At 39.2% G+C, this 12,507-nt stretch overlaps 1 protein-coding gene across 1 annotated transcript in view; it reads left to right on the forward strand.

Moving 5' to 3' along the window:
- LOC131184478 (bestrophin-1-like) overlaps positions 1-11,002 on the forward strand; it is a 32,188-nt gene extending 21,186 nt beyond the window's left edge. Inside the window, exons 7-10 of the mRNA XM_058155786.1 lie at positions 3,859-4,011; positions 4,580-4,660; positions 5,558-5,709; positions 7,772-11,002. Coding sequence (XP_058011769.1) covers positions 3,859-4,011; positions 4,580-4,660; positions 5,558-5,709; positions 7,772-8,954 — 1,569 coding nt within the window. The 3' untranslated portion in view covers positions 8,955-11,002. The remainder of the gene's footprint in view (positions 1-3,858; positions 4,012-4,579; positions 4,661-5,557; positions 5,710-7,771) is intronic.
- Positions 11,003-12,507: the final 1,505 nt, after the last annotated feature.

The following is a 12,507-nucleotide window of genomic DNA, read 5'->3' on the forward strand; positions in this document are numbered from 1 at the left end:
GGCAATCTAAGGAAACGTCTTCCAGCTCTTCAAGATCGACTTTAAGAAGCCGACAGCAAAAGTTGTGGCAGAGGGGGTGACAGGGGCATGTGTGTGTTTGTGTGTGTGTCCCTCTGCAAGGACATGGAGGCAGACACCGCCCCTCTTAGGAAAAGAGGAGGCAGCGAAGTCCTGGCTGTCACCTGGGAGAGGAGGACCAAAGAGGGACATATATACACACACACACCTGTTGCCGCCGTTGCCATTACTTTTGCTATCAGCTTCTCGGAGCTCTTAAAGTCGATCTTGAAGAGTTGGAAGACATTTCCTTAGATGCTCCAAACAATGAGTTTGGCAGCATGGAAGGGTGGGAAGCATGGCAGGGCTGTGGGCCACAGACCGGTTTGGGGGTGTGACCAGCCAGCAATTGCTACCGGTACGGTGAACCATCCCCATCCGCTACTGGTTCCCCCAACCCGGTCCGAACCAGTAAAATTTCACCCAGTGGTGGGATTCAGCCAGTTCGCACCACTTCGGGAGAACTGGTTGTTAACTTTCTGAACAGTTTGGCAAACTGGTTGTTGGAAGAAATCATTAGGGCAGAGAACCGGTCGTTAAATTACTTGAAACCCACCACTGATTTCACCCCAGTCACTGAGGATGAGATGAAGCCAATATCAGAAAGTTTGAGCAGAAAAATAAACTAAATAAACATGTATTGCTAAAACATGTTTGTGCCACAGTTAAAAACAAATTTATTTATTTATTTTATTTATTTGATTTTTATACCGCCCTTCTCCCGAAGGACTCAGGGCGGTGTACAGGCAAAGTAAAACCAACAACAATGTACAATTTAAAATACCATTTAAAAAACCTATTTAAATTAGCCTGAAAAGTTAAAAATTTACCATAACTAAAACCCCATTTAAAATTTTAAAATTTAAAATTAATAATTTAATTTAAAGTTAAAATTTGGTTCAAGCCAGCCCCGCGCGAATAAAAAGATGTGTCTTTAGTTCGCGACGGAATGTCCGAAGGTCAGATATTTGGCGTAAACCTGGGGGGAGCTCGTTCCAGAGTGGGGGGGCCCCCACAGAGAAGGCCCTTCCCCTGGGGGCCGCCAGCCGACATTGTTTGGCGGACGGCACCCTGAGAAGTCCCTCTCTGTGGGAGCGTACGGGACGGTGGGAGGCATATGGTAGCAGCAGGCGGTCCCGTAAGTACCCAGGCCCTAAGCCATGGAGCGCTGGGGAATGACCACTATGCATTTAAGTCAACCTGGTTACATGTGTGCTATACACCCACTGTCACAAAGCAAGACATCTGAATCTATGTTTTCCTTAGGAAAAACAGGAAGCTTTGCATGACTTCCCAAGAGATCATGTTTTTTCTGGAGTCTTAAAGAGCAGTTTCTCAGCTATTGGCAAACATTCTATGGCCTTTAATGATAGCAGCCTGCATGCAGAACACACTTTTATCTTCTTCAAGCACCAGGCAGATTAGTTGTTCAGCTCCACCCAAACCCCAGCCTACTGTTCAGATAATGAACTTAGACTCTATGGGGTGGAAGCAAAATCCATCCTTGTGGACCAATAAGTATAATGGGAAATTCATACTCAGCACAGCTACAGGAGGTCTCCTACAAATCAAATTCAAAGTAGATGAAACCAAGATCTGATGCCCATGGAAATTTGCTTGGTCACAGCAAGTTACAGCTGGAAGCCTTTATGGAAGCCAGCTACAGTGTCTTTGCTGCTAGAAAAAGAATTGAGTAGAGTGGATGAAAGGCAGCTTGTGTTTTGCATGACGCCTTTACATTCATGTTCTTTCTAATATAAGGCAGCACTTGCTTCTTCTACCCATTTCACCTCTATCCCTTTGTTTATGCTCTTTTCTCACTGGCTGGGTTGTGCCCCTGGAATCCTGTTTGCTTTTTCAAGTGGAATAAAAAGTAAAACAGCAGAAACTGCTGCTTTAAACTATCTGCTTAAAGAAACGGGTAATCAGGCAACAAGACAGCCTTAATTAACAAGTCTATTAGTGCAATATAGAACAATAATACATTTTGCCACATTATATTAGCACACACTCCAAATAATGGTTTTGTTTCTAGTGATCTACAAATCTCTTATCGCAGGATGGCATTTGAGAGTAAGCTGCTAACAAAAAAAAAATTATTAAAAGAGATTAGCACACAGTCATGCACATGTAGCTTCTAGCTAAGGTTCAAATTATTTTATTTATTTCTATCCTGCCCTATATTATAACTCAAGGCACCAAACACATACAACATACCTTCCTCCTCCTATTTTCTCCACAAAAACAACCCTATGAGGTGGGTTCATCTGGGAGAGACACTGACTGGACCAAACTTTCATGACTAAGGCGAACTCTTGGCTAAGGTGGAATTTGAACTCATGGTCTCTAGCCAAGTGCTTTCATCACTAAACCAAACTGGCTTCGAAAACCAAAAGAGATTGTTGATGTAGAATTTATATGGAATATTAGCAGTGGTAGCCCTAGGAATGTGCCATCTGGGATGTGAAACTATAGAACAGCCTACGAACTGTAGTGTATTTTAAAATCTGGATTAAGCAAAAAACCTCCCCACAAAAATGGGATATGGCTCTTCAAAATCTTTATAGCTTTCCAAGGAATTTTTTTCCCCCAGACAGCAATTCTATTTCATTTTATTACCTAGTAGTCCTAGCTGTACCATGAAAGATCTTTATTTCCCCATCAAGAAAGGGAGTGAACCAGGTAAATACAGGAAGATATAAATGTAAGGTTGTAAATGGAATGAAATATGCACTAAGATACTGCAGAAAGTAGGCAATATTGGGAAAAGGTCTCATGGAATGTGTTTAAAAGAACATGCTTTAAATCAGCAAAAATGAGGCCTATGTCATGTGGCTGCAGTAGATATTTCGACATCTGTGGCTCAGAGGTGACAGGACTTTTGCAAAAGCACACACAACAAAAGAGATATGAGAACCAGGGGTTGCCACAAAGAAGAGGGAGTCGGGCTGTTCTCCAAAGCACCTGAGGGTAGAACAAGAAGCAATGAGTGGAAACTGATCAAGGAAAGAAGCAACTTAGAACTAAGGAGAAATTTCCTGACAGTTAGAACAATTAATAAGTGGAACGACTTGCCTGCAGAAGTTGTGAATGCTCCAACACTGGAAATTTTTAAGAAAATGTTGGATAACCATCTGTCTGAGATGGTGTAGGATTTCCTGCCTTTCGCCGTGAGCTAAAAATATACTTATTTATTCAAGCGGGACTGGCATAATAGTTTTTTAATATTTTAAACTGGGGTTTTTATTGTTTCGGGGTTTTAAATTTTTTAAATTTTAAATTTAAATTTTTAACTATCGGCCTTTTTGTAATATGCTCTATTTTAAATTTTGATTTTAATTGTATATATACTGTGTTTTATTTTGGCTGTACACCGCCCTGAGTCCTTTGGGAGAAGGGCGGTATAAAAATTTAATAAATAATAATAATAAAGCAGGGGGTTGGACTAGAAGGCCTCCAAGGTCCCTTCCCACTCCGTTATTGTTATTGTTGTTATTGTTGTTATCGTTATTGAGAAGCTGTGCTTGTTGAGGATATTCAATTGTTGAACTAGTGACTGGAGTGTAAATCAGGAGTGGGCAACTATGGTCTCTTTACAACCTGTGGACTTCACTTCAACTCCCAGAATTCCTGAGCCACACAGGGATCTTAATTGCCCACCCCTGATGTAGATAATAGTATTTCTGCTCCTATAGAAGCATATTTTGGAATGACTTCTAGTTCAATACTGCTCCTCAATAGAAACATATCCTAATAAATCAGGGTTTTTAAAGAGATCCTAACAATGTTTCTTTCTCCAAGGTTGTGACGGTAGCTGTTTACAGCTTCTTTCTTGCATGTTTAATTGGTCGGCAGTTCCTGGATCCAGCCAAGGGGTATCCTGGCCATGAAATGGACCTCTATGTGCCCATTTTCACATTCTTGCAGTTTTTCTTCTATGCTGGCTGGCTAAAGGTCAGTTTAACATGGAATTGTCCTCCAGAGAATTTCTGTTTGTTGGGATAATATTCTGGAGTTTGTTCTCGAATTTTAAGTGCCAAAACTATGTTCTGCATTAGGTAGACCAGCTCAAAACTCTAACAAAATCAATAGTCTGTGCTTTTTAAATATATTATGAAGTAAATGGTGAAAGATGTAGCCCCCTCATCTACTCCTCTTTTACCTCAGCAATCCTTAACTCCAGCAATGTTTTTTCCAGGCAGTTTCTAAACTCAGAAATGAGACTGATAAAAAATTGACAAAGATAGGAAATCTGCAAGATCTTTAATAAATATAAATATATTGTTGCTTCCTTTTCTAAGATTCTTAGATTATAGAGTCTACTAATCTTACTCCTTTTTTTCTTACTCTATTAATCTTAGTAAGATTTTCTTACTCTACTTTTCTTACTCTACTAAATCTTACTCTACTAATCTTACTCCTTTTTCACTAATAGATAATGTCACTTTAAATATAAGAGTGCAATATATTTTGCTGGACCACCACTGACGTTTTTTCTGATCTTGTCATTCCCATTTCACAGGTAGCAGAACAGCTCATCAATCCATTTGGGGAGGATGATGATGACTTTGAAACTAATTGGCTTATTGATAGGAATCTGCAGGTGAATTGAAGAGCTTAGGACATATCCTCTGTGAGATGTCTCAAAAAATTTCTGTCTTGATATGTAACTTTAGAAGGAAGAAATGATAGCACAAATTAGAACAATTTATCTTCCTTCTCAGCAATACAATAGATGCCTAATATTCAAAGGAAATATGGCTGTGAAAAGTTTTTTGTTAAGTTCCTCTTCTTTGAGTATATTACTTGTCAGATATGGTGTTGCTCCTTCATAAAAAACTAAGTGATTGACCTAAGATCAGCTACTAAAAACCTGTATTTTCATCTTTTACATATAGTGATTTCCAACATATATTCTTTTACTTGCTTTCTGTGGGTGGATGATTTCTGAAAACTTGAAATTTAAACTCCCCCATAGAGAGTTCTGACCAAGCATTAACAGAATAATAGAATAGCAAAGTTGGAAGGAACCTTGGAGGTTTTCTGGTCCAACTCCCTGCTCAAGCAAGAATCTCTATACCGTTTCATACCATTTTAGACAAATGGTTGTCCAATCTTCATTCATGCTTCCTTGCCTGTTACTCATTCTTATCAGTCATGAAGTCATATTTTTGTCTAAATGCAAAAGGACCAACAGCCTAACTGCTTAGAAAGAACTGGAACATTAAGCCATGAAGTGAACCTTGGGGTTTAACAGGCCTCCTAGTTTTGCTGCCAGCTTGGGGCTTGGGGCCTTGTCAAGCCATAATTCATTCTTATTTTCATGTAGAACCCATTATCATAAGCTATCCAGTTACTAAATGGCAGCAAGTCCATAATTGTTTCTTAGATTGCAGCTGTCCCTAAATTATTAGAAATGGGTGCTTTCTCAGAAATGGAGAAATAAAGAACAAACACCTTCAACTACTGCGGTTGAGATAGTGTGCCAATATCTTGGCAGGTCTCCCTTATGGCTGTGGATGAAATGCACCAGGACTTACCAGCACTGCAGAAGGATCCATATTGGAATGAATCAGACCCCCAGCCACCTTATACTGCAGCAACAGCAGAATATAAAAGGACATCGTTCCTTGGATCAACTTTTGACATCAGGCAAGTGAAGCTACAGAAAATAACCAGAGGGATCCCTTTCTTGTCATAGAATATACATCTGCAGTAGACTCTTCCCTGTGAAACATCATGACTCTCTAGTGTTATAAGAGGACTTATACACAGCTCTGCAGTATGGATTGGACCTGTTCAGGCTTTCAACCAGCCATGCCAAGCTTGAATATTACTGCTTCTTCTCCCTCCCTAACTTCAATAGTCAGAAATAATTCCATGCACATTAAACATGCTCATTTCTCATTTGACTATTTCAAAGGTGCTTTCCCCCCCCCCCTCAAAAGGCAACTGGACTTCCTTAGTTTTTTTCTTTGAAAATGTTTTGCTTCTCATCCAAGGAGCTTCAGAACGTCATTCTTTGTCACTAATTTCTTGTTTCTCATTTGTTGGTGAGTGCTACCATTTTATCTACAGTAGGATTCACTCTCAATAAACATATATCAGATTGACATAGACCTGTATTTTACACCAGATTAGCAACCCAAATTGTTTCATTTGGCTAGTTTAAGACTTGAGGCTTTTTGATACGATACCCATTACAACAACTTCATTCCAACACTATTTTGTGAAGCTGATTTTGTCAAATTACCAAAGCAAACTGCTTCCTTTAGCCCTGTGTAGTTTTCTCCCTGAGCTCTTCATAAAACAAATATTGTTAACCAAAGATATCAGGTTATTGTTATGAGGGAAATGGATGGTTAAGAAATAAGAAATCTAAATAAACAAACAAATAAAATATCACAAGATAAGATTATCTCTAAAAGGATTACGCTACTATGCTCTGAGGGATGAGATTATCAGGACATATCACCACATTTAGCTTTTCTTGGTGTGATATTTAATTGTTTATGGGGTTATTTTTTAAAGCATCTACAATATTAAACTATCCAAACTAGGATTACCCCTATATAAGTAGGCAGAATCAGGCAGTTACCTCACATAGGTAATTTGGTAAACATGAAAGGGAAGCAAATTCTTACACTCTTCCATTATAGGAATAGCAGAAATAATGTTCCTGCTTGGAGTTGGGGAGGCAGTTGGGAAGTTGTGAGCTTCTCTACCTAAGTGCTAAAATAACTTGGCCAGCCATAGATGCTATGCATTTTGAATGGATTTTATAAAATGTACGGAACTGTGGTATGCATTTGATGGAGTTAGTTTATATATATTGTATGGATTTTACAACTGGAAAGTCCTTAAGTTAGTTTAAAAAGTAGGGGGATACATAAATACTGTGATACACATATACATACTCATTAGTTTAGGAGTACTTTGTTGTTCTGCCAAAATGTCTTAGGCAATCAAGAATGATGAATGTTGGCATATTAATATTAACAAGCACAGACAGTGTTGGCCTTAGGAGTTGGCATGGAGAGGCACTCTTGTGAGCTTGGGCCTGCTTCATCTCCTTCCTCCCCACTTTTCCCCCATCTTCTCCTCTATCATTCTCCTCTCTAAGATGCAAAGGGAGCATCAATGGGAGCAGAGGAGGAAGAAGAGGAGGAGAAAGAGGAGTTGCATTCAGCTGGCTTTCCACATTAGCTCTCAGTGTGATAAGCAACAACGAGCAATAATAGGAAGGGATAAGTAAAAGCAACTGCCTTAAAAAAGAGGTGGATTCTTTGAGCTACATGGCCAATGCTGAAGGACAGGGGGACCACTGAACCTGGAGATGCTGCTGCTGAGAGTCATCGTGGCCTTTGAAGGATTTTAAAAAGGTTGGGAACAGAATGTTCATAATAACATTCCCTTCCCTGTATATCTTTTGTTGATATCATTTTCATTCCTTCACTATAGTTTGATCGTTGGAGTCAAGGATTCAGTAAACAGAAGTATATGGAGAAATTTGAAGTATTGGAATGATTCTTGGGGTTTATATTTCCATTTTTCACTTCCCCTACCTTGAATGAAGTGTTGATATGTCTGTCATATCAAGTGCAGAGTCCCAGATGCATCCTCCCCACCCCCCAAAGTTTCCCCTGCAGACTTTTGATTTCAATTCTCTTTTTCAACACATCATTGTATTCTACTATCTGTTTCCTTTCTACAGCATGCAGAAAGAAGAAATGGAATTCCAACCCCTGGAAAAGATCAAAGAGAATGAAGAAGCAAATCACTCAACACCATTGCTGGGGCACATAAGCCGCTTTCTGAATGTACAATCCCCCAGCTTTACCAGGTCACCAAGAATGAGCCTGATACGTCGGAGGAATGAAAATGTCTCTCCTTCTTGTTATGCTTATATGGATGGGGTTAAGCCTGGGAACCTCCAAAGTATTAACCAGCTAAGGGGAGACAGCTCCCCATTAGGCATTGGTTCTCAAGATCAATGGGACACTGCTGACAGTAAACTGAGAGAATTTGATGCCTTCACATCAAGCCCTTTTTATGAAAGACCTGGATTCTACAGTGCTCCTCAGACACCCATCAGCTCAATCCCAATGATCTTGCCATCCCAGCGTCAAAACCGAAAAAAGCCTCCTGCTCTCTCCAATATTGCTGCCTGTCCCACTTTTCCGAAGGACAATACTACCAGCCAGTCTCCTTGCAAAGCCGGTGATTTGGATAGGAGTGAGAACTTGGTTGGCTCAAAATCAAAGGAGTCTTTTCCATGGCCAGCTGAAAAAAGTCATGGTTCAGATTCATTAACCATGTCAGTTAAAGAAGATACAAAAAACATAAGTTGGTCAAAAGAAACATCTCCTCTCGGAAGCCCGGAAGGACCTCTGTCCTCAGGGGACTCTGTAAGTACCAAGTTTCCCTTTGTAGAGTGTACGGGCTCTGAGACACAAACCTGTTTCAAAAGCTTGAATAACCTGAAAAGCCACCAGCAACTTCCAGATAACATATCTCCAGACCATTCCAGCTACCTTTATACTCATAACATCAAGACTTCTAATAGCAATGGTCCTGCTAGTTTCTTTCCCTTCACCTCTTTGACTCCCCCAGGGCTTGAGCCATCTCATTGGAGCAAAGGAAATGCTGCTGTTGTCCCTAATGCAGAAGCTTCTCCTGGAGTTACAAAGCAAGATAGTCCAGCTGCTTCTGAAGTTGCAAACGATCCAGGAAGTATTTATTACACTGAGGAGCAGAGAAAGACCACCAGCTCTTCACCTAATGACTCGGGCATCTCCCTAGCAGAAAGAGACTTTGTGGGATTAATGGAAGTGATCATGGAAATAAGTGAGAACACAAGTGATGAAGGGAAGGGAGAGAAGGGACAGTTCAGTTAAGTGGGCTCAGAGTCTTTTCGTGTAGATGTGATGGGAGGGATTGCTTTATTAACATCATTATTCAACTTTTTAAGGGTAGCAAAAGCCCACACTACAGACTACAAAACAAATGGAAATCAACATTTAGGCTGGGCAGCTTATTCCATAAATGCGCATGTTATGTCACTAACAAGCAAGTTAAGGGTCACTCATGGAATTTCAGCACCACACAACTAAGGAAATAACTAATTTCAGCAGTTACTTTAATTCAATGTTTCATCTTTTGTTTCCTATTTTATTTGAAAGTACCAAAGAATGGGACCTTGCTGCCAATGTTGCGAATGCACATCCCACTTCAGGGAGAGACAATTTAACTGGGATAAACCATATACCCAGTTTTATGGTCATTGTGCAAGGACACAATGACTTCTTTTCCCCATCCTCCAATTACTTACAAAGGGGATTTATTTTTCTTGTGAATATTACCAGTTCACTTAGCCAAACTACTGTATGTTTATTAGATCCTAGAGGGATTCTCTTACACAAGATCATACTTCATGTGGATATTATCAGACAATAATTACAGATGAAGATTTGATAGTGGCATGATAGTGCACTCAATTCAAATTGGCAACACCAATATGACTCAACTCATCCAGTCAGTTTACAGCACCAACTTTCCAACCCAAACCCTAACATTGTTTTATAGAAATTAATGGGGCCTTAATTAAGGACTTGATGGCATGGCCTGTGCTCCAGATGCCAGAAGAGGATGCAAATCTTGGGGGCCTTATAGTACAATTCCACCTTGACTGGCTGAGTAAAAAAGAAGTTGAGATGACAGAGGACAATATTATTTAGTCATTTTAGCAAACAAGATGCCAATTGGAAAATATATTTATAAAATATATAAAATAAATATATAAAATATATAGAGAGATGTATTGCTAGTTTCAATACATTAAAAATGGGCCAGTGTTTCAACAGTTTGAAAAATCTTATTTTACTTGTATAAGAACTTGAAAATAAATGGAGAAGTAGAGAATTGGAAGCTTCTTCTCTGGTAAAGTTTGAAGGGTTTACATTGGGCTGTCTAAATCAGTGGTAAAATGCAAAACAGTGTGGTTGTCTGGCACAGCTTGTTCATTTTAAATACTAACTAGATATTACATTGTATTCTTTTTCTGGGCAAAGGATTAGCAAGAAAAAGTCATTTTTTCATGCATGTTTGTTTATAATCTATTGGTAAAAAGCAGGTGACAATAACACCTGAAACCAACTGAAGAAAAGGTTTCAGTTCCTCCTAACATAAACTGCAGAGATAGAAAGCAGACAGTAGTATCAAACCGATTGTGCCATTAATAGATATAATCAAACTTCTGCTAGGTGAGTGGGATAGGTGCCAGAATAACTGCAGTCAAGTAAATATATAAAATCACTATCTGGGATTGGCAGACTGAAGAGAGTTCTCGTTCTCTTTCCCTCTCCCTCCCTTTCTCCCTCCATCTCAGCTTCAAGTCAGTCTGGATTCCTGGCAATGCCTAGGCAGGACCCTATAGTATTCCTGGCAACATTTTCCTATTTTTCTTGCCTGCCTGTTTTGTGCCCAAGCACTAGAACTCATGTCTCCTGGTTTCTAGTGGGCTGCCTTAACCATTACACTAGTGGCTATGTTTGTCATGTTAGAAACTTTGAAAGATGCTTCATAGTTCTCTAGAGACTCAGTGGAAATGTCCCCCAAATTCAAATCTGTACTTATCCTTCCTTTTGGTCTCTCCTTTAATCTTGTGCTCTTCAGATGTAATATACTTCATTTCCCCTGCCTATGCTGGCTAGGGATGCTAAGAATTATGGTAGAACATTACAGAGATCATAGTGGAAAGCTGGCCTAGAAGGTTATGAAATAAAACAAATGCATCTCAGATTTTAGAATTTTCATTGTTTAATGAAGTCCAAAGGAGAATATCTTTCCTATAGAGCAAGTCTGTTCTGTAAACAATTTCTTTGCTCTTTAGATTTCTATCTCACCGTTCTTCAAGGTCTCAAGAGAAGCTTACAGAATTGGACAGTCCCTTTCTTTCATCTTCATAGTACAATCCTGCAGGATAAGTGACTGGCCAAAAATTAGCTACTAAAAATATAGTGACGACTGAGCGTGCGTCTTCAGTTTTTTAATCCAACATTTTAACATTGTTTCTCCTTTAAGATAGTTATCAAGCAAGATAAATAGCACAATCAAAAACATGCCAATTGCACGGTATTTCATTATGCAATAGACCAGATTCCAAAGAATGCATTAACTGAGAATAAAAAGGCTTTAGATGGTCTTGAAATCACTGATTATATCACAAAAGCAATGCTATCAATAGAACTTAAAGAACATTGAATTTCTTTTCTGGGGAAAGTAGGAGAAACCTCAAACGGGGGCTATGAGTAGGTAGAGTTGTATCAGTTAGCGATTCCAATAGGGTATTGAGACCATTGTGGTAACAGAACAGTCTATAGTGAAGAGATCTTATCCTGTCTTGCAATGTCTTGAAAGTCTATCTCCAAAAATATTCCGTAAACATATTTAGCATATGAGAGTAAAACAGGACAGTCTCAAGTGAATCATTGATTTAAAAAAAATGCTGGAGAAAAAGAACCATATAATGGCAGATAGTTAGTCTCCACTGCTGTTATAAAATCAAGCCAAACTGTTTTAGGAACAAATGACACTTTGTCAGAACGTGGGCTGTCCAAGGTTGTAATTTTCCATTGTTACTTTAGCTTTTGATCTAGAGATAAGCAATGTGAGGCTTCATGTCACATGTCGTGTTTATCTCTCTATTCGGGACACAAAAGCCCCTTTAACAAAAAAACTGATAGTATGGCTTATTATGTTGGTGCAGAGTATGAGACTTTTGTTTGTAAAGCAAGTTTGGTTACAAAACAAAAACAAAATCTTCAAGCACAGGAAAACCCCGGCTGCACCCAAGCATGCCTAATATTCTTGACTCACTTTGCTGCCCCACCCTTGCAGACTTCTCAAAAACAGTTCCCTGAAACTTCAGAAGTGATGCCCTGTGGCTCTACAGCATTTTTTCCCACTGAGCTTCCCATTCCTTATTATGGCTGATCCAGCAAAGAATGAGTGTGACATGTAAACTGTACATGGTCAGAATTCAGATGACTTCCAATGTGGGACCACCATAAAAGACATTGACACGCAGCATCACTTAGAAACCTAATCCCCCTTCAACGTCCCAAACTGTGCCCCATTTAATACATCATACATTCAATAAGTTATTAAACCTTGCTGGGCATCCGGACAACAGGTTTTAAACTTTTCTGCATATAAAATCCAATAAACAGTATAACACCCCATGATTATTTATTTTTAAACTAAGTATCTTTATTTTAATTTAAACTTGCTCCAACAGTTAGTTTAGTTAGCTTTTCAGTGATGCAACGCACTAAGGAATTCATTGTCCTAAAATGTAGACGAAGTTTGAGAAAGTATGCCACATGGTACAGCTTAATTTCTACTGAAGGAGGGGTTTGTGCTCTTTATATGGAAGCAACTTCTTACTCA

Source organism: Ahaetulla prasina, chromosome 1, assembly GCF_028640845.1.
Source record: "Ahaetulla prasina isolate Xishuangbanna chromosome 1, ASM2864084v1, whole genome shotgun sequence".
Classification (NCBI taxonomy): domain Eukaryota; kingdom Metazoa; phylum Chordata; class Lepidosauria; order Squamata; family Colubridae; genus Ahaetulla; species Ahaetulla prasina.